Genomic DNA, 27,672 nt, shown 5'->3' with positions numbered 1-27,672 from the left:
TGAAAGCCAGTAGTATACATTTTAAAATGAGGTTATTATACTCCCTAACATAAGATTACTTTAATTTGCTTTCCTAGGAAAACATCTTGATTTACATTCAATTCCATTTATTACATGATCTTATCGATTTTCTAGAAATGGATATACTATAGCTGCTACAGGAAACTGTTTTAATGCTTCACTTAGTGTTTTTATTCATGCTGAGTTGGTATGCAAGTTTAATTTCAGTATAACTGAGATAGCACAGCCATTCCAATTTCAAGCCATTCTGTTGGCTAGAATTGCCAAAGGAAGGGCAAATTAATCTTTATTGCAAGTGGATTACCTTGACTGCACACCAGAGGGAGCCCATAAAAAATGGAGAATTTACTGGGAATATCAAGAATAGACAAAATGGCTACCAGAACATTAGGTTTTAGTTTTATTTTATCACTTAAAATATTTATCCCTTGTCAGAGTCATGCTTTCCAGCCAAAGTTAGTATTATTTTAATTTAGTGATTTCAAACCATTAGGAAAAAGTCCCAAAACTTGATTGTATTTTTGTGTTTCTGTTGTGGCAATATGTTTGGTTTTACAATTTATTTAAACATTCAAAAAAATTTCCTTAAATTTTTTTTAAAAAAGAAAACTGGCTCATCTTGTCAAAAAAATGACATTTAAATTGGTTCTAAAGCAGACAATAAAACAGCAAGGAGACATGCATAATAAATTATGCTTCTTGTGGTCAATTCCCAGATTTTTAGGGGATGATCAACTTTGTTTCTATTTTGCCATCTTTTCTTTGATGATCAGCCTGAGGTAACATTTGCTATTCTTAAGTTAGGCAAGATTAGGGAAGTGGGACAGTAGAAAAGAAAGGCCATTTAACCCATATCCACTTTGATAATTGTTATGCATTCTTCTAAAAATTGGGCTAAAATTTCCAGCTAGGATGAAGTTTAGAATTATGGGAAAATATTTGTCCACTAACTTTATCTAGGGAAACTAGAAATAAGAAAAATTGTCATCGATATGGCTGATCACTATATCCTTATGAATAATATTCTTTTCTCATGATGGTGATCTGTGTTGGTTCTAGTCACACTTGCATGATAGTCTTCCAAGTTTTCTTTGTAGAATGATAATCTTTCAGTTCCATCCCCATTGTATCAATTTACTTGAAAGTCTCTGTCCTGAGTTTCTTCTCTCATACCAACAAGAATCCATCTCTCATTTTTTCCCCCTGAGTTCTAGTCAGACATCTCCTACAAACTACTTGACCATCTCTACCTGGGGGTCCCAAAGGCACCTGAAATTCATTATCTCTCTTAAGTCATTATTCTTTTCTTTTATGCCTGTACTTCTGTTTAGGGAGCCACTACTCTTCACTTTACTCTACTCTCATTTATCCCTCTCCTCCCCCACATCCCAAGTATTACTGCCAGTATTATTAATTCTATCTCAGGAATATTTTTCATAGCCATTGCCTACACTCTCATATCACAATTATGATAACTCAGGTTCTTAACACTTCTTATTTAGACAAACTGATTTTCTGGTTCTCTAGTCCAGTCTTTTTTCCTTCACAAAGTTGTCATGTTGATATTTCCAAAGCATAGGCTAGACTCTGGCACTCCTTAAGAACTGCTAATGACTCCCTGTCTGTCCTATTAAGATAAAATACAAACTTTTCTACTTGTTATTATACCTTTCCAGGTTGATTGATTATATATTACCTTCCTTCATTTAGTCTCTAGCCAATCTGGCTGCTTTTATCATATTCTTTATATGACATTTTATATGGTTCTCACTTCTGTACCTATGAATAGCCTCACCCAACTCCTCCCATGCCTTAAATACCATCCCTTCTCACTTGGCAGTTCTAGGTTGATTACCCTATGGCTTCTTGCTCCCTTCAATCTTCTGATGATCAAGTGAGGTCTCTTCAAGAAGCCTTTCTTCATTCTTTGTTTGTAGTACCCTCTAACCCCATGTTGTCACCTAGTAGCTATTTTGTAGATATTTTTAATTAACTTGTCTGTGAAACATTGCATTCTTTTCCTTATCCCTACCTTCTTGCCCTCATGAAATATAACTTTCTAAGGGCAGGGAGTATCTCACTTTTGGATTTTTATTTTCAGTGTCTAGTATGATGCTTGTGAAATTTTAAGTACTTCATTAAAGTTTTACTGATTCATAGTGAAAAATATTTAAGTGACTAGGGTGGCAAACTTAAAAATATATAAACCCAAAGGATGTGAACAAAGTTTCTCATTCACCCCTCACACTCATTTTTGAATGTGTATGTAAAAAGCTACCAGTCTGTTAAACTCAAACATAAACTTATGTATAAGGGATTATAAAAGAGCTTATTTAAATTGTGATTTCTTTTAGGAAAAAGATGCAGTTACAAATGTCCCTAAATTTCCATTCTTTTACAATGAATCTGTCATCACTAGTTATATGTGGACTAGTTATCCAGAAAATCTGGATAGCAGAAAAAAGTTTGACCTGATCTAACATAAGATTCTAACAATGGCAAAGGTCCATTCAGACAGGATTTGGTTCGACATATCAATAGCCAATGTATGACAAATAACATTTTACTATTCCATCATGATAAATCTAGTGTCTACAAGAAAATAATTTAGGATACAATATGGTCCAAGCTACTTATCATAAGACAGTGGCCAACTTTTAAAGGACAGTGACATTTTTGTAGTTATGGAAAAGTGTCCTCTTCAGCCATGGAGTAGGTGCTGCCTCGCCAGAGAGCACTGCTGACTGTCAGATCCTGGAGTGCCAACTCAGCAGACACTGCCAAGTAGCTGATTTGGCCCTGCCTGCTACTGATTTTTAGGCTTCTCTACAGAGCTCTTAAATCATCCACTAAATCAAATGAAAGGGATTGTTTAGCACTATTCCTTCCATTCCTTTTGTAATAATTAGCATCTGGAGTCAAAGGAACTAGATTCAAATTTCAGGTTGTTACTTACAAGTCATATTACTTTAATTTTTTAAAATCCATTTAATAAGGGGATTGGACTAGATCAAAGGTGTTAAATAGAAATGGGGACCACTAAATTGTACATGAGGATTCCTGTGGGTTGCATATTATCTTAGAAAACCACATATTAAGATAGTGTCTGTTTGATTGTATTTTTATTTAATGGTTAAGTATTTCCCAATTTTTATCTGGTCCTGGCTGAACCCAGGGGGCCATGAATTTGATGCCTCTGGACTAGGTGACCTATGCATCCCTTTTAGCTACTAAATATATTATCCTATGTTTTAGGGAATTGTTGTTCATAATTTTATTCCTCATAATGATTCAATTACTTCATTAAAGTGCTCTAAGGATATTTTATTTTGAAGAGAGTTTTTAGAAAATCAGGATAGCATAAAAAGTCTGACCTGATTTAACATAAGATTCTAACAATGGCAAAGGTTCATTCAAACACAAGCCTACCTTCCATTTAGCTTTTCAGGTTTCATAAATATTGCACATTCATTCATAATGCATTTGGAATATGGTTTGCCTGACTCAATTTCTCCATCCCACTATAGTGTCTGATTATTTCCTACTCCAAAAGAATCTAGGATCCTTGAGGAAGCAGAAAGAGCTATTCAAGTCATAATTTATGCTGAGGATAAAATTCTCAACTCAGCATTTTAATGTGGATATCATAAATATATATGTATATACATGTACATCACCCCCCCCCGAGGGATTAGGAACATAGACATTGATCAAATTTCAGTATTTCCTCTATCCTCAAGGAAAAACAGACTTTAAGAATTTGTTCTAGTATTTGAAGAAAACAGTGTATTGTTGTCCTTTATAGAATTCAAAAGCATGCTGTAAATCCTAGTGATTGCACATTCCCCAATAACTAAGCCTCCCTTTGGGAGCCTAGAAAGTGATTACCCCTGACTAAGTCAGGCTTGTCAGCTTTGAAGTATTGGAGAGCTGAACTCTTCCATATTCAAATGCTTCATCTGCCCATGGGAACAAAGAACAGGATTCTTGTACACTTAAAGGCCATTGAACAGAAGAAGGATGGGGCGGTACTATATTCCTAACCAAGGAAAAGCTAGTTGGCAGGACTAAATTTAGAAAAATCAGTTTTTTAGAGGTAGCTTTTTAGGGGGAAAAATTGTTCAAATATTTATTTTTTCTTTTTAAATTTTTAAATTTTAAATTTAAATTTTAAATTTTCTAATTTTGATGTCATGCAGAGAGAATTTGTAGACTTTTAAGACCCACACTATCTTTTTTTGGTGGCAGACATTCCTACTTACATCAAGTAATCCGGTAGTTCGATAGTTGATGAAGGATCTGTGGAGGCAGTACAAACCTCTTTAACTCCTAGGAAGAAACAGAATTTTAATGTTTATCACTTAACATGGTTATAATAAACCTCAAATCCAGATCAGAAGCACCGAGAACACTCTTCCTAGAAACTATTTTGCCACTTCAATAAGCAACAGTGAGCAAGGAATACAATTGAACATGAACAATAGAGGCCATATGACTAGCTCTACCATGGCCAATACCAGGCGTTGAAAGTGCATTGGCTACTGCAGCGTCTGCACAATAAAGGAATCCAATCTTAACCCAAGGTCAGTCTTCTATTATTTCAAGAAAAGTTGTGGCATCTGCACAGCATTCAAGCACTGTGGTGGCAGATGCAGTCAAACAATTGGAGATACAAGTTTTACATCAACATCTAACTTTCATGGGCTTTGAACAAGACAGACAAGACAATAATGTGAGATAGCAGACTGCTTTAGTCACTGTATTTTTACTGCCATCCGTTTTTGGGGAAGGACTGCTGAATTGTGCCGGAAGTTTTCCCATCAGTTTTCAGACACTTAAAATAAGGCAGTGCTAAATTCTAATGCACATTGACCTGGCCTCTTAATGCTAAAGACAGCTTAAAAAAAAAAGAACACAATTCCCTGAGGACTGTTGGGAAAGTGTATAAAATCCCCACAGTATTCCATTTGAGTAAACTATCTTCAAAGAGCATGGCAAGTGATTCTGTTAATTAGAGTAAATTTGTGCTGTCCAAAGTAAAGTGAGGCTAATAAACTAAAGCTCTACCACTGTTGGCAAAACTTAAATCTTTGCATGATAAAAGTGAACACTGCAAATTTCCTATCCATTTTTTTCCCTCTCCCCATTCCCTCTTTTAACCCAGAGCATGCTATGATTCTTAAGGATATTTGAGCAAAGTTTGGATTTAAAACACATACACACACAGACCAACCCATATCTATTATCCTGTTCATGTTGGTGTGAGCCAAAGGAGAACACACCTTTATGGATATATAAGTATATGTCATTTGGTCCCTTTCTCTGCTCACTAAAAGGAGACTGATTTCGAATCAGATTTAGGTATTATGGTTTTGAATTTTCTTTCTCCACTCAGGATTAGCTCTGGGAGGTTCCAGACTTTGATTGAAAAACTCCAGGAAGCTTGAGACTGACAAGGAAGTTAGAGTCTGTCAAGGCAAAGGAGTCTGACTGACTGAATTCCTCACTGAGCCTGGTGAAGAGTTGACTTGACCATCTCATAAGTGTTGAAATATCACAGGGCCCTGAAGTTTTAAATTGCTTTGAACCCCAACACCAAGATTAAGGCAGAAAAAGAATTTGAGCTTGCAGACAAGGAGAGAGGTTACAAGACAGTATATATTTAGAAATTTGACTGATGAATTCTGAATCCTATATTTCTGAGGTCATTGAATTATGCACTCTTTTTATTTGCCTAAGTTAAGTATTGTGGGTTTGGGGGCAGGGGAAGACAACTTCTGCCTTAGACTTACCATGCTGTGAATCTATGTAAGAAAAATATACATACATTGGCATGCTATTATATCCAAATTCACCTTATCATCATTTCAATTCTATACACAAATAAAGTAAAACATGAAACTCCTTGAAACTTTATTCATACATTTGAAAAAATTGTATTTTTGGGGAAAATTTTGCTTAATCACCTTCTGCACTTTTGTTTTAGGTTTTTGCAAGACAAATGGGGTTAAGTGGCTTGCCCAAGGCCACACAGGTAGGTAATTATTAAGTGTCTGAGGCTGGATTTGAACTCAGGTACTCCTCACTTCAGGGCCAGTGCTCTATCCACTGTGCCACCTAGTAGCCCCCAATCTCCTGCACTTATAATTAGTTAAAAAGACAAAGATGGGCTTGGATTTTTCCATGATTTTGGTGAACCTGACCTCAATTTTAAAAAAGTAATTTCAAAAGGCAAGTATTTCTCTTTGAAAAGCAAAAAAAGGGAATTATATTATCAGATTTTAAGTTCAATGCAACCTAGGAAGGCTCTATTGTGAGAATTGCATTATTTAGCTTAATGCATTTAGCTTAATATATAATGGGGCTCTCATCTATTTATTTATTCATTAGATTTTTTTTTTCAGGGCAATGGGGTTAAGTGGCTTGCCCAAGGCCACACAGCTAGGTAATTATTAAGTGTCTGAGGTCACATTTGAACCCATGTATTCCTGACTCCTAGGCCAGTGCTTTATTCACTGTGCCACCTAGCCTCCCCATCATAATGGGGCTTTCTTAGCCCACCTACTTTTTCTTTTTTATTCCCTTTATAATGTTTAGCTACTGCCAGATCATGCAGACTTTTTATGGTTATGGTTCTTAGAAAAAGAGGGCATTTGATCTAGGTTTGGATAAAAGAAACCTAGGCATATCATCCCTTGAATTTCTGTTATCCCTGAACATCTGGGTTAGTAGTAATCCAGAATTTTCTTAATTATATTACTTTACTGATATGCAATACTGTTGTTTAATATAAAACATTCAATCAATATATCAATAATATAATATAATCAATAATATAAAATATTCAAATCAAACTAATAAAATAACATCTTGTGGAAAATTAGCAAGATTCTGAGTGAAGGTAACATTCTGAATCTTCAAATTTATTTTATTTGCAAGTTCAAAAGAATTAAAAAAAAGTTTCTCACCTGTAATGCTAATTCTAGTAAGCTAATATCCTTTTTTAGAGGAAGAATAGTTAATAAACATTTCTTATAGTTAAAATGTTTCTTGTTAAATAAATGGCATTTATAGCTGTAAAAATGTCTTAAATTTTCAGTAAGACTACTTTCTACAAGAGGCCTAAAAGACATTCTTGGGAGGACTGACAGAGTCAACCTTATTATTTTATTATCAAATACTTCACATGTAAAATCATATTTAATTACAGTTTTAAAAGTATTTTTTTTTGATTTTCACAAGGCAATGGGATTAAGTGACTTAACTTAATGATCACTCAGCTAGGTAATTAAGCATCTGAATCTGAGGTTTGAACTCAGGTCCTCCTGACTCCAGGGTACTCTGTCCACTGAGCTACCTAGCTGCCCCTAAAAGTATTTTCAAAGGAAACTGTAGAAACTGTAGAAAAGCAATGCAAAAAAAAAAATGACAATTTACCATAAAGAAAAATGTGGTCAAGATAAATACTTAAAACTAAAGAAATAGAGATGACTTGGAAAAAACAAGAAACACCCCTACCCCAATAGTTGGAACCAGTAATTCTGAAAGTCCCACCAGCACTGCCCATATTAATGTTTTAAAACAGCAATCTTTTCAGAAACTTCTAATACCTTCACTTGAATCAAGATTGGAGTTATTTAGCTTGGCAATTTCTTCTTTTGTCTGAAGGTCTTTCTCCTTTTCCTCAATGTCCTGTTTTCTAATTTGGTCCTTTTCCTTATGTTTTTTAGATTTCTTTTTAGATTTTTTATGTGACATTGAATGTTTCTCTTCCATGGGCTTTGGACACTTCAACAGGATTGAATCAGGTGGTAGGATTTCCAAAGAAGTCCTAGAGGTATATTTGTCCTGCTGGTCCTCAAAGATACTACCATTTTGACTAAAACTGTCAATAGGTAGGTCTTGAGTCCCCCGGCCTTCTGGAGTGCTAGGGGAATTGGAGTTAGAATTTACAGTCTGAGGAGGATTTGAAACTGGAAGGTGGGTTGAAGGAAGAGGTGGAAGAGTTGGGGTGGCGGCAGCTGCAGGAGGAGGAGGAGGAGGAGGAGGTGGTGGTGGTGGTGGTGGTGGTGGTGGTGGTGGAGCCACAGCAATTTTTTCATGGCTGGAATTCAAATGACCGTTTAATGTTGGATGAACTCTATTTGTTAGGTGAGATATCCGAGTTTTTTTACTCATTAAAGGATCTATGAAATCTGAATCCAAGAGGCGTTTCTGAAAAAATTTAATAGGAAGGAAAAACAAACAGGTTAGTTGGCACAAAAATGGAACACAAAATTGAAATAATAGATTCAGTAGAAAAGCCTTGCTCACACCTTAATACTAAGGATGAAACTGTAACTTTTTCTCAAGCATCACCAGCAATGAAAAATAAATGTCAATATCATTTAGCAGTTTGGCTCATGAACATTTTTCTTAGGTGATTATATTCAGATCCATCTGATTAGACCACCACCTCTCTGTAAATGCCTCTGTCACAGAGATCTTAGGGAACAGTAATAGCACTAAATAAAGCAAGGAGTCCAGTACTGCTAGACGTGGTTGACCCAGTTTTAGACAGTATGAAGAGGAAGAAATTTATACCATTTCTCCCTGTGAGAACTAGTAAGAACTGACAAAAGGTAATACCAGCACCTACTTAGTCTCTCCCCTAGTATGAAAAGGTTCCAGCTTTAAAATAAAGATTATAGCTCTTATTTATTATTTTACCTATTTTGGAAAAGGAAATGATTGTAATAGTAATTTCTTAAGTTCTCATCTTTATTGAAACTACTGCTTTTTTTACTCAAATATTTTGTCACTAAGTTTTTTTTTGCAAGGCAATGGGGTTAAGTGACTTGCCCAAGGTCACAATAGTAATTATTAAGTGTCTGAGCCCAAATTTGAACTCAAAGTTTCCTAACTCCAGTGTTGTCTACTATGCCACTTAGCTGCCCCTTACTAAATTATAATAGTAATAATAGCTAGCATTTTTATAGTACTTCAAGGTTTAGAAAGAGCTTTATAAATATTATTTTATTCACAACATTATTCTCACAAGTCTCACAAATAGCTGCTATTATCATCCTTACTTTATAGGTAAGCAGTTAAAAGATGTGCCCACATAACTACTAAATATCTAAGAATATATTTGAATTCAGGGACTTATGCATAAGCATAGTGCTTTATTCATGGCACCATAAAGCTGCTTTTAGGCTATAAGAGATATCTAAGTGACATCAGAAAAATGAAAGGAAATCCTTTTGACTCAAACCAGGAGAATATCTGTCACAAAGATTGATTCATTTATATATACTAGGGGTTCTTAACCTAGGGTCCACTGATCACAGGCAGATTTCAAAGGGTTGGTGAAGCTGAATGGAATAAAAATTATACCTCCATTTTGATTAACCTCTAAGAGAAAGTGAGCATTTCTTTCAGGTACTTAAAAATAACTTTTTGAGAAGGAATCTGCAGGATTCACCAGTCTGCCAAAGGGGTCCATAACTCAGAAAAATACTATATAAAAAAAGAGGGGCTTTTAAATAAAAAAGGAAGCAAGAAGGTTCAAAGTACAATTTATAGGTTTAAAATTAAATGTAATATGATACTGTGAGGCTCATGTGTGATACAAATAACAAATTCATTCACCTACTCTCATAGAATTTAACACCATTTATTTGCCACCATGAAGTATCAAATCATTCTCAGTATATAATTAGATTAGAGTATAAGTAGTATCATAAAGTTATTTGCTATCTGGTTAAAACTCTAAATCAGAAACAAAGCCAGAAATCAAAAGTTTTCTTTTCTCCTATGCTCCTAGTTTAGGATAAATTTCTCAATAAGAAGATGGAGAAGTTATGCTCCTGGGAGAATGATGAAGATGAATTGATAGCTGCCATTTACCAAGGCATGCTTCATTACTCTTTACCACAGGTCACTTCTATTCCCAGTTCTGGGCATGTGTGCTGAGAGTGGGAGGTATATTCTGGTCATCAGTATCACCAAGGATCTGGGTCAACTGCCAAGAATAAACACTCAAATTTGTTCACAAGACTTGAACAGAAACAAATTATGTTCAGCCTCAGGAAAATTGGTTCTGATTTAACCCAGAATTGCTCTGATCTTCCTCCTTCTGGATTAGGTCTACTTCACTGGAGTGTAATTCCAGCTAGAGGGGATCCTCTGGGATACCCCAGTTCAGAGAGGTGACAGCCTGACTGGCCTCTGGGAGTGGAAAGGCATGGCAAATGGTTATTTGTGACCTTCTGTTCAGTGTCAGACTTCTAATAACAGTGATCCTCAATGCTTCTAAGACAAAAACAAAAAGAAAAATGAAAAAAGAAAAAAATTTTTTATTGTCTTGTAATTCAGGCTCAACATTTTTCTCCATCCTGGAACATATGGGAAAATATTTTCTTTGAACCTGCCAGCATATTAAAAACAACTTACTTGATATTATTTTTCTTTCCTAAAAAAAGAATATGAAAATAAAGCTCAACAAAAAGTTAATTATGCTTTAAATGTATAAAGGAAGGTTTCCAGCAGTTTTAGTGCATTATCTACAGAATATTTATTAGCAAGAAATGACAAAGAATCAGGGTGAGGTGTTAAGGGGTGGCAATTTGCACCAGAGATCAGCCCACCCAAGGGGAGTATAGCTTCATTTACATATTCAAGGGAAGTTCATTTTTAAAAAGTATTTTCAGGTACATGCTTTTACAAAACAAGCTATTCTGTAATATAGTCACCTTCTTAGATTTACATCATTTAGCTTTCTTTAAGGCAGCAGCATACAATATTTTTTTAACCACTTTTTCTTTATGATCCTTAATTTAGGGCTTTTAAGAAAATCACTAAAAGGGTTTCAAGAAAATTAAGGTCATACACATTTCTAGTTAAGATAAAATTTCCTGAATTTCCTAGAGTAAATCACAGAATCATGGGACTGGAAGGGACTTAGGAGTCATCTAGTCAGTTATTAAATGGAATAGAAGAAAATCCTATTATAATAGGCTTTAGAACAACCACCATAAAAATCTGTTTGTTGCACTAGAGGGTCAAAGTGAAGTATTTCTGTTAAGACACTATTGGGAGTGGAAAGAGGCCTGGACTGGGAGCCAAGGAACTGGGTTTTAGTCCTAGTTCTGGTTCCTCCTCCAGCAATCACTTCCTGTAAAAGCCTTCATTTTCTACAAATATGAGTTAGACTTGATGATCTCCAAGGTCCTTTTCAGCTCAAACATTCTATGATTCTATGATTTTATGAAATACCTGAGAAGGAGAAGATGCAGCATCTTTACTAGAACATATAGGAGATTCTGAACCGCTGGTGCTGGTAGCATTCTGAGGAGATGGATTTAATTTTCTGTAAAGGACATACATGTTTCAGGTTACACTAAAGATTTAACCAAGATTTGAAAGAGCAAGCTTACCCCCTATTTCTTCTCCCCATTCCCCAAATCAAAACAATATTGACACTGCTTGTTGTTATAATTTTATTCTTCCCCTTAAAAAGCAACAAAATAACTTACCGAGATAATACTAACTCCAAAGACTGTCTGTCTATTTCATTGTATCCCGGCCAATCTTTTTGGAGCTCTTTAAATACATAATCCTTTAAGGTATAAGAGAGGTCCTTAGGATTCAGGTTAGCTACCTACAGCAGAGAAAAGAAGAAAAATAATATTAGATTTGTAAAAGAAACTCCACCGGTTTCCTGTCATCTCCAGGATTAATTATAAAGTTCTCTATTTGGCATTCAAAAACCTAAGTTTATTCTAGTTAATTTTAGAGGCAGCTAAGTGGTGCAGTGAATGCTCAACCTGGAGTCAGAAAGATCCCGGCTCAAATCTAACCTGAGAATCTAGCTGTGTGACCCTGTTTGCTTTAGTTCCTCATCAGTAAAACGAGCTGGAGAAGGAAATGGCAAACCACTCTAGTATTTTTGCCAAGAAAACTCCAAATGGAGTCACAAAGAATGAACTGATCAAGAAAGAATAGAACCAGTAGCAATTTTTAAGATTTACACTTAAAAGCCATATACGAGATGGCTAATTTGGTACTTGATACCCATTTATTTTCTTTTAGAAACTCATTTTTTTCCTTTTGTGGGCATCTAAATATTTTCTTCCTGAAAGGCTTTTTCTCTTATATTATTATGATTTACAGAGATATGTAGGAAAATATCATTAGGATGTATTTCTTAGATACATTTATTTTCATTTTTTGAACCACAGGCAGCAGTTATGTTTAGCGATATTTCTCTAAATGTCTAGCTATAGTAGTAGTAGTACTCTCCAAAGAGAGTTAATTCTCAAATTATCTATGTTCCCCCCACAGACATATACCTTATAAGGACACAAAACAATTCAAAATTTGAATTAAATTAAAGCTCATTAAACTTTCACATTAAGAAATATTCCTTTGGCCATAGTCCAGGAATAACCTCACCCTAGAAGAATCAATGCTACAGTGTTAATGTCTATATTTTACCAAGCCTGAAAACTTGTTTGCTATATACTACTCAAGCTTCCATAGATATTTAAATGGATTTGAAATAACTACCTCCTTTCCTCCAGTAGTTAATGGAATCATTCCAGGAGCACTATAGGTACAATATAATAATGAACAGGTAAAAGTTAGTATAGAGATGTAAATTTATCAATTTTTAAAACCTTTTTTGCTTCTACCTGCTTATTTTCACAATCCCTTGATTCCATTATCTGTACAAACGCATGACTTACAGAATTAATTAATTACCAGAAGTTATTTTTTCTAGATTGAATTAGGTATAGCTTACTGTCATTTTACAATGAAATCCCTATTTTGGGGGGGGGTAGATTGTAATTTTCAAGTCACCTATCAAATATCCTTAACTCTCATTCTAACAGTTGAAATTTATATAGTTTATGTACTGATGACAAGGAAATGAATACAAAGAATGATCTGTTATTTGCATATTGGGTAGAATGCCCGGTGGAGGAACTCCCTTCACCAAAGCAAACTGCAACCCATTTTTGACTTGGAAGATTAGACTTAAGGAGATTACTAAGGCACAGAGGTTAAAGACTTGTTCAGGATCGTATACCTGTTCTCAGAGGCATTTTCTGAATACAGACCTTCCCAATTCCAAGTTCAGCACATGACCTTATTATGTCATTTGTATATGATAATATGAAAACTGATGTAAACTACTAATTGTGGTAGAAAATCCATGTTTACATTAAGTTACATCTACAATATTTGTATGCAAGGTCACCAGATTTTTACAATGCAATTCCTGTTTTCCATTAGGAAATTTTCAGGCTTTCTACTATCCTTTATGAAATTTATGACTTCCATCCTCCATAAGTGTCTGTAGCTGAATCTCTGGTTACCCTGAATACAGAAACAGGGAAATACAGTGCCAAAATCATTCAGGTCATGATCAAAGTTCAAGTATGATTTACAAGTTGGAATATCATGCCTCTATTGAATGGTCAACAAACCTTAGGTTATTAAAAAAAGAAATTTTATTTTCAGGTACAGGAAAAGATATTGTTCTAAAAAATTGACAAAATATTATTTCTTTATTTGTATTTTTTGTTTTAAAATTTTATTGAAGAGTATCATAATTTTTGATATTCTCTTTTGAAAACAACATCAGTTATTTTAACTTTAAAGAGAAGATAGAACTTGGACTCTGGAGGACCTGGATTCAAGTTTTGCCTTTCAATCATTCCAGGATCTTCCCTGTTGAAAAGTCATTTAATCTTTCATTACCATAGACAACTTCCTAAGAGTGGAAGTTACAGAAGATCTGCTGCTATTGGTAAGAAAGAGTTCCCACATTACAAAAATAAAATCACAAGCTTAAAAAGGTTAAAAAAAGGGGGGGGTAAATCTGAGTTTATTCTAGTAAAGCAAAATGAAAACCTAAGCTGAATGCTCAGGGATTTTGAGTAGGTAAATCTAATGATTTTCTTTTGGCTTTGATTATCTAGCTATCAAAGATTGCTTTACTGTTGGATTATAAGATAAATTGCTTCAGTTATTTCTTTCCTAATTATAAGCTTGGACTTTAACATATGGAATATAGTCACATAAGAATATTTTCTAAAGAGTTATAAGGAAAAATTAAGAACAAAGTAATCCATGTTTTTTGAATCAGGAATAAAGTATCAAAATTCCTCAAAATATTAAGCTAATTTTAAATTTAGGCATAAATCTTCTCAGCTGCAAGTTTATCTTGAAGAGCTATCAACTCACTGAATTAACAACTTTTCAAAGGATGAATGTAATAATCAGGTTGAGCAACAAATCAGCAAACATCCCTATTGGCAGAGGAGGAACAGGATTAGTTTAGGCAATTTTTCAACTTTCTTTTTACTCAGGAGATGATTAACCTGTTTGTGGACAATCCCTTGATCTTTTTCTCTTGGATCTTTTACATATCTTTTGGTTGGTTTTTTTTTTTAGGTTTTTTTGCAAGGCAAATGGGGTTAAGTGGCTTGCCCAAGGCCACACAGCTAGGTAATTATTAAGTGTCTGAGACCGGATTTGAACCCAGGTACTCCAGGGCTGGTGCTCTATCCACTGTGCCACCTAGGCACCCCACCTTTTACATATCTTTTGGAGAAAGCTTAGTATCCATTTCCATGGATATCAGAGAAAAAGGAAAAGTAGTGAAATTTTAACCAATATAGTTATGGGCAGCATAGACAGGCAGGTTTAATTCAACAAAATGTAATGTGATATGTAAGTATTTAAGTGTCCATTCAATGTAAAGCACTGAAGGACAAAAAAGACAAAAGTGAATCTGGCTATGCTTAGGGAACTTCTAGTCTTCTTAGGAAAGATACTGAGAGGAAATCAACACTGCTGTGTATTGGAGGCTAGGAGAAAGAGGATGGGAGGCTTACATGGCTAATTTAAAGGAAATTCATTTCCTATTAATTTCTTCCATTTCTGTTTTGCCTAGGCTCTCATAATATTATTACTCTTTATGGTTTCAATTTAATTCAAATAGAGTCAAAAATCACAACGCGTGGGGTCTCCATTTATTAGAAATCCCCAAACAACTCCCTCAATGATCCATTCATCCAAGTTTTAATGCATACTCAAGGTTTTAGAGATCTTTGTATATAAATATGCACATGTACCATACTTGGGGCTTATCAATACCATGTTTATCCATCTTGTTACTCATATTATCACTACCTCTGTACTCCAAATGCAATTATTTTATCTGTTTGATTTGTAAACTGCCTGTAGTACACATCTTAACCCCAAAGAACTCTTCGGCCTATGAATTTAAACTGATCTTGTTTCTTGGATTGTCTTTAAAAATACTCAAATCATCTAACACCTCAATGATTTAATATAAGTTAGGATGGAACAAAGTGAGGGTTCAACATGCTCTTCTCTAATTCTGCTTATCATTTCATAGCTAACTCCACAAACATATTAAACATCGAATGAGAGAATAAAAAGTTTTTAATCTTCAGAGTAATAGATTAAAACCTGTTAAAAAATTTTTAGAGAAATTTAATAGCTACTCCTAAAGTGAAATTGCTTTTAGAGGGTAACAAGTCCCACACCCATAACCATAATGAAAGGTCTGACTGCTATTCAAACTTGAATAGTTTCATAAATTAAGAGGTTAATAAATACTATCAATTTAAGAAAACATTTTAATACTAGATTCAAATTTAGGATTATGATGTTATAATATTATAACACTAATGGTCACTTCAAGCTCCCTCCAAATTCACAATCTAAATCTGTTTTATTTGCAGAAAAATGAAGCCTAGTACATGTTGTTAATAGAAAGGGAGATAAAAATAGCAATAGAGAATAATCCATATTCCAAACTGATTTGTAATTTTAATAATATATTTTGTGTCAATGGAAACTGGGACAATTATTCAAGCAATTAAGTACAAAATACTTTCTTGCTTACATTTTCTAGAATATAATTTAGAGATAGATGGGACTTTGAGGTCATTTAGGTTCACCACTTCCATTTTACAGATCAGAAAACTGAAGCTGCCCCAGGGACCCATTTTCCCAGCACCTCACTGAAATGTGAGGCCTGTTTATTCTTTTAGTCTAGACTGTCCAGGACAATAACTACATGTTTTCTATTTCATTTATGAATTAAATGACTACCCCCCCAGTTCAAATTTACATAAATAAGTTATATTTTCTGAACTGACCCATTTTAATATATTGAGCCTGACAATTCTCTATTTTAAAGAGGAACATGCCATGTTAACTGAAGTTGAGGATTTCTCTAGAAGATGAGAAGGTAAAGGCATGACCACAGATTAAACTGGTCTCACCTGTTGAAGGATGGCTCCAAGGGAGTTCTTGTCTTTTTGATTAACGCCATCTTTCTGTAATCGAGCAAGGAGTTCTGGTTTCTTGTATGTCTTCAGTGCCAGGAGGTGAATCACCCTGTCTCGATAGGGCCGCTGAGAAACATTGTTGTTTAAATGGATCTTTCGTATTGTATTAGCAGGGTTAATAGGAGTTGATCTTTTCCTCTCAGGTACGGCATCGGGAACAACTTGAGGTGCTTTCCGAATTTGCACTCTTTTACCTAGGTCCAGTGGAAAAGACAGTAGTCAGTTTCTGAATGTGAGGATGAGCATCTATTCTGAGGTATTTTCATAAAACACAGTTCAGTGTTTTATCTAGAACCTGATTACCCTAAAAAAAAGGTGAAGAAGCATTTGGAACATGACAGAGCATGAATTTGCTGGACAAGGGTCTGAATTAGTGTTGTTTGTTTATTTTTCAGTTTTGAGGCAAAAAAGAAAAAATTTCAAGAATTTCTCTGTCAGTTCAGGTTCAGTTGGACTCATTCATTAGATTATATCTAATGAGATCATATTAGTTCAATTTTTGAGGTCCAGAGAATTAATGTGTTTTGTCCAAAATTCTTTACTCCCAGTTCAATATCCTTTTTTTTAAAAAAGAACATAATTATCAATAGAAGAATATACAAATAAAAACCACAAAAAAGACTGCATATGAAAATATCAACTTCTATAATGTAGTTGTTTTTCTCTGTAATGTACATAAATCTAGAAAAATCCCATAGTAAAATTACTTAAAATTGTTATGTATATGTTAAATTAACCTCTTTATTAAAGGCACAAACTATAGGACTACTATCTACTAATTATATATTCTTAATGATAGAGCTGGAAATTCTGGAAGCTCAAATAAAAATTTCATAAATAGCCAAATAAGAAAATCTCCATTCTTCAGCAATGGAAGGATAGTAAATAGTTTATGCCTCAACAAAAAGAAAAAGGAGATATTTCCTAATATCTTTATGTAGATCACATAAAATATAAGAACCTACATCTCACTAAATTCTGATTTATTTCTAGTTATTCAATAATTATTTATTGGTGTTGATGTTTGTCCTCTGTTCTAAAAGGTGGTGCCATGAATTGCATTTAAGTGAGGGAAGGCTGTGTGCAAAGTCACCAGTCTCATTTTCTCTTTGGGAGTCATCTGGGTCTTGGGCCAGTGGCAAGATACAAATCAGAATGACAGGAGATGTCCCCAGATCCAGTATCAAATATATATTGAAAAAATAGAGCAGGCTTGACTGAATATAGGTATTGTATACTATCACAATTTACTGAGCAAAAGTTTTTTGGGGAAAAAAATTTCCTCACTGTGATTTTTGTGTATCTGGGGCTTATCCAACTTTGATTCCCTGTCCCCCAAACTGCCTGGAGAACAGCCATGCCTATGCTGTTAGCTAACTAGCTGTTTGGATTTTTAAATAACAGTCCAACATATTGGACCTCTGAGTTACAAATAAGACTAACTGGCTTCAAATATTTCAGAAGGAAAAGTAAATGCTGGAGTCTTCAATGAAATCTCTAATGATCTTGTCAGTATGTTCTTTCTAATTGTGGTTAGAGTATGAAGGGTAAGGAGGAGAACTGGTGTAGAGAGATGGCCTTTTTTAAATTATCTTGACCAAAGTTAAGTTTGCATGATCAAAGAATCTCTTTCTATAACTGCTTTTCATTTTAGCATCTGGTCATGATTAATGACAAAAAATCATTCCACAAGGTACACAACAAAGACCCTCAACAGAAAGGTGGAAAGGTCTTAAGGACTGATTGTGGGAAAGAACTATGTGTTTTTAAAATCTTTTTTTACTTTCCCTTGCAATTTTAGAGATCATCAGAGTGTTTGGAAATAAACAATAAATTTCTAACAATGACAAAAGCAAACCTTTCTATCCCTAATCTTAGCTAAGCACATCCTACCAAAGTAAATAGGTACAGCTTCATGGTTGAGAGGAAGATAAATGTTAACAAGCATAAAAATTGCCAAGACTTCATTGCATGATAAGAGTTCCATCCACTCTTAATACACATGCTTCTTTCTCCTCAAGGTAGTAATGGAGGCCAGGGTCCTGGTTTAGCTTTAACTTTCTTCATGGCACTATCTTCACTGAGGACAGGCAGTGGAGTTTGGTTAAGAGGGTACAGGAGTGATAGTCAGGGTAGTATTGACAAAGTAGAAAGGTCTAGGCAGGTGTCTAGTGCTGACCAGGCACCCTGGTCCCTTTTCCTTAGAATAATTTTACACTTCTTAATCTAGTTGTTACAACCAGTTGTCTAATCTGAAATCATAACCTATCATGTAAAAATTGTGAGTTATATTCAAAGAATATTTGCATATCCTTTCATACACTCCTAAGTTTCTTATTCAATTTAAGAAAAATAATGGAAGAAAGAAAACATTATAATTTACAAGACAATCAAAAAATAAAGTATTAAGGACAAGGGATGGAGTAATGGTGGTAGCGGTGAAAAACAATTTTTTTTAACCTCAGAAAAGTCCCTTTAATGAAACCTGTGGGAGAACCCAATTCTCTTTCCAGATCCAACTTCTAATCAATCCCTAGAGCTCTGTAGCAGTGGATCTAACTGTATTGTGTGACCTGGGAACTACTCATCTGAATCCATATTTTACTAAATTAAGATGGATACATAAACCAGGTATCCAAGAGTTTACTGACCTTCCACTCAATATGGGATGGAGAGTAAGAGATTCATTCCAGGTCTAACAATTATCAAATAGGCAAGATGAAACAGAGACAAAGAACCATGTTCCAGAAAGAGATTAGATACATTAGATACTGCCAAATGGCTTTTTGAAATTTTGTGTGTGTGTGTGTGCTCGCGCTTTGGCAATATAGAACCAATGTTCTATTAAAAACAATGACTAGAACAGTATGGAGTTGCTGTAAACAGCATAACATAAGATGGCTCAATAAACATATAAGCACTTAGGTTATTCAGTACAACTAAATGACGTTAATTTTTTGAAAGGCAACAAATACATATAAACAAACACTGATGGCACATTTTTAAAAGGGAGAAAATAGGAAGGCATAAACTTGAACATTATATTGGTTATATTTACTTATCTAAAAAATTAATGGTCAATAAAATGCACACTTAGAAAATATAACTATATAAAATATATTATAAGCATTAATCAGATCACATGGATAAGGCTAAAAAAATCAACATATTATTTTCCTCTTAAAATATTTAGAAATTTGATAGACTGGCAAAAAGAGCTTTGCACAAAATTCTTTTTACAAAGAGTATATGTCTAAATAACAAAGATGCCCTTGTGGGAAATTTTGTTATTAAAAGCAGAAATACTATAGAAGGAATAAGAACATGGATTGCCTTCTAATATCTCTATCCTCTCCCATTCATGCTGTGGATTCTCAGACCTTTCAATCTAGATAGGTCATTCCTGTCTTTGTGGGATAAGCCTCTACTCAGTGATATGGAAGTGTGTTTCTCTTGGCTCCCAGGAGCTACTGTTCTATAAGCCTTGGTTCACTTTTTAGAATCCTCTATTGGAGACTGAATCCCTGGGTACTGTCACCTGAGATCAGAACTTTCTCAAATCCACTTCATTTCCTGATAGATTTTCTGTGAAAAAAAAAACTTTTGGTTTTTGTGGTATCATTGTATTGACTTTGAACTTGGTTCTCCCTGGCAAAATAGTTGAGGAACATTCAGTTTTATGAAGACTGCACAACTGTTTCAAGGACTATTTGCTGATGACAAAATTTGGGTGGTTAGCTAGCATTTAAGAAGAGACAGGAATCTGAAATAACTTGATAAATTGGTTGAAATAGGATGATGCAGAAAAGATAATTAGAAATATGACTGAAAGAGATGTGATGGCATGAGGATTGAATATAAATGAGATAGTAATATGGACCTCTTAAAAAGCATTATGATAAAAATAGTCTGTCCAGTTTTGAACTCAGAGATGAGAAGAACTGGAGAGGATTCAGAAGAGAGCAATGAAAATGATTAGAGGGTTGGCATACATGCCTTACAAAGAAAGGTTAAAAGGACTTCAGGTCATTTAGCCTGGAGAAGAGAAGCTGAGAAAAGCTCTAACAACAGTATTTAAAGACATGAAAGAATATTGAATGGGTAATTGTAAGGAGTTAGGTTCAGTGAGGATGAGGAAAAAGTTTGAGAAGTTAATAGTCTATAAGCATTTATTAAAACACCTGTTCTGTTAACAAAGACAAAAGACAGTCCAGGAGCTGATGTTCTAATAAGGAAGACAATAGGAAAATGATTATGAACAAACAAGACATATTCAGGGTAAATTAAAGATACTCCATAGAAGGAATGTATTAGCATTGAAGGAAGTGAGATTGTAGCTGGGACTTGAAGAGGAGGGAGGAGCACTTTGTGAATGGGGGACAGTCCACAAAAATAGGAGTTGGAAAGTTTTGATTGAGGAACAGCAAAGGAAGAATATGGAGAGGAACAGAGTATGGAGAGAAGGGTGGCAGAAGGTGTTAGAAAACTGGCAGGGGACAAGCAACTCTGAAGGTCAAACAAGGAACTTTATATTTGATCCTACCAGTGTTGGGAGCACTGGAGTTTACTGAATAGTTAGATCCTGGGCTGGGTGGAGGATGGGTTTAGGGCAGGGAGACCAACAAGCAAGTTCTCACAATATTCTGGTCTGAAATGATAAGAGCTTGCACCAGGGTGGTGGCAGTGTTAGGGAGGTGGGAGTGCTGGGGATATGAGAGATGTTATGAAGATGCTACTGATTTCTAGCTCTAATAGAAGAATGGTCTAACCAAAGGTCCTAGAAAATGTTTCCAAGGGATATTGTTAATAGCAAGGTAGATAACAGCTCTTAACTTTGGAATGGTTGAGTGCAGTCATAATTAAAAATAGCAGACACAGTGTTTGTTGATCTTCATGGAAACATCATATTCAAAAACCTTAAATCTCCTGAGTCCTTAAGATGACACCAAGCTACAATGTCCTTTTTGTTTGAAGGCTGAAGAAACTCAGTTGCTTTTTAATACCATTACATAGTATGGAACTTGCATTGTATTTGTAGGAACCTAGATGTTTCAAACCTCCCTTGCATGCTAAACACAAAGCACTTTTGGACAAACAAGAAGTCTTTAGCAGTTGAAGTCTATTTAAAAACCTCCAAAACATTTCAATGTGAAGTCAAAGATTCTAATTGGGAAATCATCTCTGATTAGCAATTATATTCCTTTTGAGCCTTCTTCACTCACTCCTCCCCTCTAGTCCCAGTGAATTTCTGTTTTATAATCAAAAAAATTTTTCAAAGCATTTTCAACTGGCTCTGTTTCCCTTCCTCCCCCTACATTTCCATTTCTATCTACCTCCATTCCTGTTCCAGAGCCCCTTACAAAATTAAAATATATTTCACTTGAACTTTAATAATAAAAATTTTAGGACATGTTGAATAAAGTGATCTACAATATCTTGACTCTAGTGTTCCATCAAGTTAAAAGGGCAGGGGAGATAAAATGAAATAAATACTATATTGTGAATCTTAAAAATAATCTGTGTAGACTGACAATTGGTACATAAATTTAATTAAGTCAATTTTAGGGATAAAGGAGTAAGGTGATAAAAATTATTTCACTCATTAGAAGAGGGGAAAAAATGCTCTTTGGTGGCTGCCTGCTGAAGAGAGAACTTGGTCCTATGTGTACAGACACCTGGGGAAGTTATAAATTGTTGTTAAACCAAACTAGTGTATCTAAGCTAAGCACTAGTTCCCAGGAGCATTGGCCTTGTTCCAAAAAAATGCCTATTAATGACAGAAGTGTAGTTACTAAACACTGATTGCATTGTAGCTGGTTCACACATAGAAGGAAAAACACAGAAGCAGAATTATACTCAGCCATGGAAAGATGAAGATTAAGGGGCTTGGTCCTCAGAGAGACTGTCACTGCTAGAATTTAAGTTTTGAAATTAATAATGCTTCACTTTTTAAAAAAGTACACTTGTGCTGTTTAAAATTGACATCCTAACTCCTTGAAGTATTAATAGTCATAAAAATTAATATACCATCATGTCTGATATCTACTCCTTTCTCTATGTCAAGACAAAGCCCCTCTCACAGCCCCTTGTTCTGGTGATTATGTTGAATGGAATTGAGAAAGTTTGAATTTTTAGCCATTCTCTTGCTTGACAGATAGAAAAATGCACCAGAACACTAGATGATAGTTCCAAAGAGTAATTAGATTTCAATCCTTTAGTGCCTGTACCCTGAGGCTTTGTAATAGGTAGCTCTTAGAGATAAAAATTCCTTTCTAAGTGTCCTCTGAAAATGCAACAAAAAGTCTGCAATGATGAGTCATTAAACCACATCCCCCAATCTATTAAGAGAAATTTTTTATTTTAAAAATAATTATCAAACTGTAAAACCCGAACCATCCCAAATTTTTTATTATTAAAATTACATAGTTCCTACCTCCTATGTCACTTTCTCAGATCTCAGGAACTAAAGCAACTAGCTCCACTAGGAATAGTTTGGAAAATAAACTATAGAAAAAATCACTTTCAACAATTAAATAATTAAAAAAACAACATGGTATTCTTATGGAATAATTTTTATAAGATAGTATAAAACTATTTCACATTTGCACACCCATTTTTCCTGACAATGATCTTCTTTGATTTAGCAAGCTAATAATGGAAGTGCAATTTATGCCTGACAACCTAAGTTACTTCAAATACTCTTTGTGGGAGGGGTTAAAAAAGGAAGCTTATACACACCTACAAATGGTCCACCAGGTTTTATAACCTTTGCACTTCGGTTACGGGATTCCTCTTCTGCCTGGGTCATTCGTTCTCTTGTCATTTGATAGGAGTCATTTGTTGCACAAACTGTAATTTTATCTTGTATAAATCCCAGGCAATTGAGCTGTGAGGCACCAGAACTGCAGAATAACAAAGTAACTTTGTAAGAGATGAGCATTTAAAACTTATTTTTTTTTCATCAGGAGATGCAAGCTAAAGGTTTCCATCTTCCTCTAATTTCTAATATTTTCTTCTTTTGTACTCTGATTAGAATGGGTAAGATAACTGCTGGTAAAGTATTTCTAGAGAAGTAGAGCCATATAGGGTTACTCTAGTTCTATAGCAACACATGAGTATCACATGTTAAGATTCCTCTACTCCTTATTCTTAGTAGACATGAAATGAGGACTATGCTTAAAAATGACTTTTAATAAACTCTCTCTTTACATGATAGATCTTTAGCACTGAATTGAATAATTGGCAAATACTTCTAGCTGGTGACAAAATTCTGGCAAGTCCAAGCCTGCTTTATTACCCTACAATCCTCAAGCATCTTAGAACTTACATTTTCCCTTCTATTTTAAAACTCACTTGTGGGATGATGATGAAGTTTGTCCTTTACTCACAAAGAAGACTACTAACAGGAGGTGATGCTCAAGCACATGAACTGGATTTTAGTAAAGGGGGAGCTATGCTGTCAACAGCCTCACTTTTTCCTACAGAGTCACCTGGATCCAGTACCCAGATATGAATCAGGAGGACTGGAGATGACTCTAGATGGGAGGCAATCAGGGTTAAGTGACTTGCCCAAGGTCACACTGCTAATAAGTGTCAAGGGTCTGAGGCAAGGTTCAGACTTCAAAGTCAGTGATCCATAATTGGCAGCAATTTAACATTTTAAAGGAAAAAGCACCTTTATTCTGAAGTTAACTTCTTTCTGTTCAGTTTTTTTGTAAGGCAATGGAATTAAGTGACTTGACCAAAGTCACACAGCTGAGTATTATTAAGTGTCTGAGGCCAGCTTTGAACTCAGGTCCTCCTAACCCCAGGACCAGTGTTCTATCCACTGCACCACATAGCTGACCCTTGCAGTGAACTTGTAATGAAGAATTCTATCATTCTCCAGAGAAAGAACTGAATATATACAAAAGCATGCTATTTTCATTTTCTTTGGTTCAAATTTTCTTCCACAAAAGGACTAATATAGAAAAAACATGTTTTACAAGAATGCAAATGTATATCATATATAGGATTGCTTACTGAAGGACAGGAAGGAGGGAGGGAAAGAATTTGGAACTTAAGACAATTTAAAAAAAGAAGGTTAAAATTATTTTTACATGAAATTTGGGGGAAATAAAATTTTTAAAAAAGAATATATAGTTTTGATATTTTGTGGCAAGTCATTTAACTGCTATTTGCCTCAGTTTCTTCATTTATTAAATGGGGAGAAGGATAGTAACTCATTCCCAGGGGTTGTTGTAAGGATCAAATGAGATAATATTTGTAAAGTAATTAGCACAATGCCTGGAACATAAACTACATAAATGTTGGGTATTACTACTACTACTACTACTACTACTACTACTACTACTACTACTACTACTACTACTCCTACTCCTACTAATAACACAACATTGATCATTAATAATCAGTATTTGTTAAGGACTTTCAGCAAGTCAGGAAGTAAGCCAAGTACTAGAGATACAAAAAATTACAAAAATACTTTCTCAAGAAACTCACATTCTAATGCAAGGTAATTTAAAAGTGAAGGCAGGAGCAACTGCATGACTGTCCAACTTTTTAGTCCTTCTATCAAGGGCTGCATACAGAACTTAATATTTATTTTTGATTACAATATATCCCATATTATTAATTAGTACAATAGCAAAATGTAATAATGTTCACAGGAATGGGCTTTAAGGGTTTCATGTGATCCTTGGGCCAGGATTGGACACACTGGATGGGGAAGAAGGGCAGTCTATAGAAAAATCCACATAATCCAGGAGGTTGAAGTGAGGAGAAAAAAAACAATACAAACATGGGATACTAAGGGGAAAAAAATCCCTATACAAAACAAATAAATAAAAAATTCTTCCAAATTCCAGTGGCTATAATTCAATACAAAAAAAACCCCACTTTAGTTAGTCCCATGGAATTTCTGGTAAAAGATATAGTCTTTTCATGTTGTTTAATTTAGTTCAGAAGAGAACTAGAGCTGAGGAGTTAGAGGAGACTAGGTACCTAGTCTAGCACATTCCAGAGAATGGTGAAAGAAAGGTAAAATTATTTTCATTATGATAAACAGCAGGGTCTTGAGATTTCTTTCCCAGTACTAATGGAATGGTCAAAGTATATCTATTGACTAATTTCTATTAATAATTAGCCAAATAATGTCATTTATTTACATCAAAAATGTCAGCTGCAAAGAAGGAAATTGTCAACTAGAAAGCTAAGGTAGCATATCTGGAAGAAAGTTGGAAGTCAGACTTAGCATTAGTGAAAGATCACGATAAATAAATGACAATCATTGCTCTTAAACATTTTTCTTAATCACTGATTGTTCAGAGACAGACTTCCCTAATATAAAATCACTTTAGGTCTTTCAAAGTACATAATAACAATTCAGAATGGCTTTTTTCTTCGTGAAATTCCAAATAGCTTCTCTTGGTTCAAGGCCATGGAATGACTACCCTACAAAGGGGAACTTGAAAAGAAAGAAGAACCAGTCAGAAAGTTAATAAAGGAATCCAGTCAACTAGTTATCTATGGAGGTCAGATCATGAGAGACAGCAAATATAAGGCAGTCTCTTTCTAAGTTTACAATCTTGTTCATGAGAAGAGTTATAGCAACTATAAATATTGCAAAGTTCTTAGTGATGAATATTTTAGATGTTTGGGTTGATTGGGCAAGATGGGACAAATTACAGAGATCTGATGAAAGACAAGAGACAAAATTCTCTTAATTTCATATTGACCATCTTAGTAAGTACTAACTACAGTGAGAGGCACTAAGAATACAACATCAATGATAATGGTAATGGAATACTGCAATATAACAATTTATGTCTGTAATATACTGTAATATAACAATTCCAGTTTTCAAAAGTTGAAACTCACAGGGTAATTAATTGCACAATTATCACTTCTTTATAAGATGATTCTGAGTCCTTTACTGAAATTAAAATAGAAATTTTATTATAATTGTTTATAATAAAAAAATTAAGAAATCAGTTAACTGATAGAATGTGTTTTGGGATGGGGATCAGGAATCTTCTAATAATTAATTGTATGATGTTGGACAAGTTGATCAAAGCCTATAGCTTTCAGTTTCCCCATCTGAAAAAAATGAGGATATTGTTCTGGATTATTATTATTATTATTATCAAGGAATGCCACTCATCAAGGCCTGCCCCCACCTTCTCCTACTGGTGACTTTCTTTTGGAGTTTCCATTTTGGAGTCTCCAGACTTCATTCTCTTTCTGGCTTTCACAACCATGTCCCTATCCTGGATCTCTTTATCCCTGCCATTTCCTTCCCTTGTCCTTTTCCACCTCTCCCTGGTGTGTGTTATCTTCCCCTGTCACAATATAAGTTCTTTGGATTCAGGTGTTGTCTTTTTTTTGCTAGCATCTTTATCTCTAGAGTTTTACATATAAATGAGAAATAAATCCTTTTTACTTTTCTTCTCATGCTTTACAGTAAAAATACAATTATGTGGACTATTTCTTTTCATTGATTCATAATCCCTAATGCTATTTTTCTCTCCACAAAAAGTAAAACATTCAAAATGTTCACTAAATACTTCATGAGAATATCAGGGCTTGAACTAGACAGCTGGGCAAATGCCAGAAGCTATCTACTAAGGAGTGTCAGTTGAGATTTTAGGAAGTACAAAAGCTAATTTATCAATTAAAAAAAGGTATAAATTCTCCAGAGGTCTCTTTGTCATCTAGAACTACAATGTTAAGAAATATTAGAAAGTCAATTTATTTGCTTTGAAAAAGAGGTATATATAAATATCATTGATTTGGTTTTTTTAAGTATCTTAATCAAAGTTTCAGACATAAATACCAATATTTTTCTCTGATCATGACTTAAAACGTACTTACCTCGAAACAGTTTGCTGGATGCAGTCAAAACTTCCCTGAGGGTTATCTTTGCCAACGTTTGACAAATAGAAGTTAAAGTTATGCACTTCATTTGGAGGGTCATTTTTGGGAATTTTGACAAGCTAAAAGAAGGAGAAGAGAAATATCTCAAATTATAATTTCAGCATAGTACTTCTTAACAAAGTTTGCTAAAGCCTATTAACATATTAAGTTGAAGCCCCCTGAGAGCTATGTTCAAATCACAAAATTGGAAAGTTTAAGGCATTTGTCATTTGAAAATAAGACCTTTAGCATTCTCTAAAGATTTTTACTTGTATCCTTTTCTGTAAAGTATAACTATTTTCATAAGATTTGGTACATTAACTTCATATTAGCCTAAAGGAGGAAATAAATAGTATAATAACTA

General features: G+C 34.5%; 1 protein-coding gene across 1 annotated transcript in view; it reads right to left on the bottom strand.

Annotated features, from left to right (window-relative positions):
- Nucleotides 1–27,672, bottom strand: part of ELL2 (elongation factor for RNA polymerase II 2) — a 95,099-nt gene that overhangs the window by 7,502 nt on the left and 59,925 nt on the right. Inside the window, exons 3-9 of the mRNA XM_074202729.1 lie at nt 27,267–27,388; nt 23,133–23,296; nt 16,329–16,588; nt 11,538–11,662; nt 11,278–11,371; nt 7,632–8,235; nt 4,284–4,350 (exon numbers count right to left, since the gene is read on the bottom strand). Coding sequence (XP_074058830.1) covers nt 4,284–4,350; nt 7,632–8,235; nt 11,278–11,371; nt 11,538–11,662; nt 16,329–16,588; nt 23,133–23,296; nt 27,267–27,388 — 1,436 coding nt within the window. The remainder of the gene's footprint in view (nt 1–4,283; nt 4,351–7,631; nt 8,236–11,277; nt 11,372–11,537; nt 11,663–16,328; nt 16,589–23,132; nt 23,297–27,266; nt 27,389–27,672) is intronic.

The sequence above is a fragment of the Macrotis lagotis genome, chromosome X, assembly GCF_037893015.1.
Source record: "Macrotis lagotis isolate mMagLag1 chromosome X, bilby.v1.9.chrom.fasta, whole genome shotgun sequence".
Lineage (NCBI taxonomy): Eukaryota > Metazoa > Chordata > Mammalia > Peramelemorphia > Peramelidae > Macrotis > Macrotis lagotis.
The sequence above is the reverse complement of the archived record's forward strand: the minus strand, read 5'-3'. Positions and strand labels throughout refer to the sequence as shown.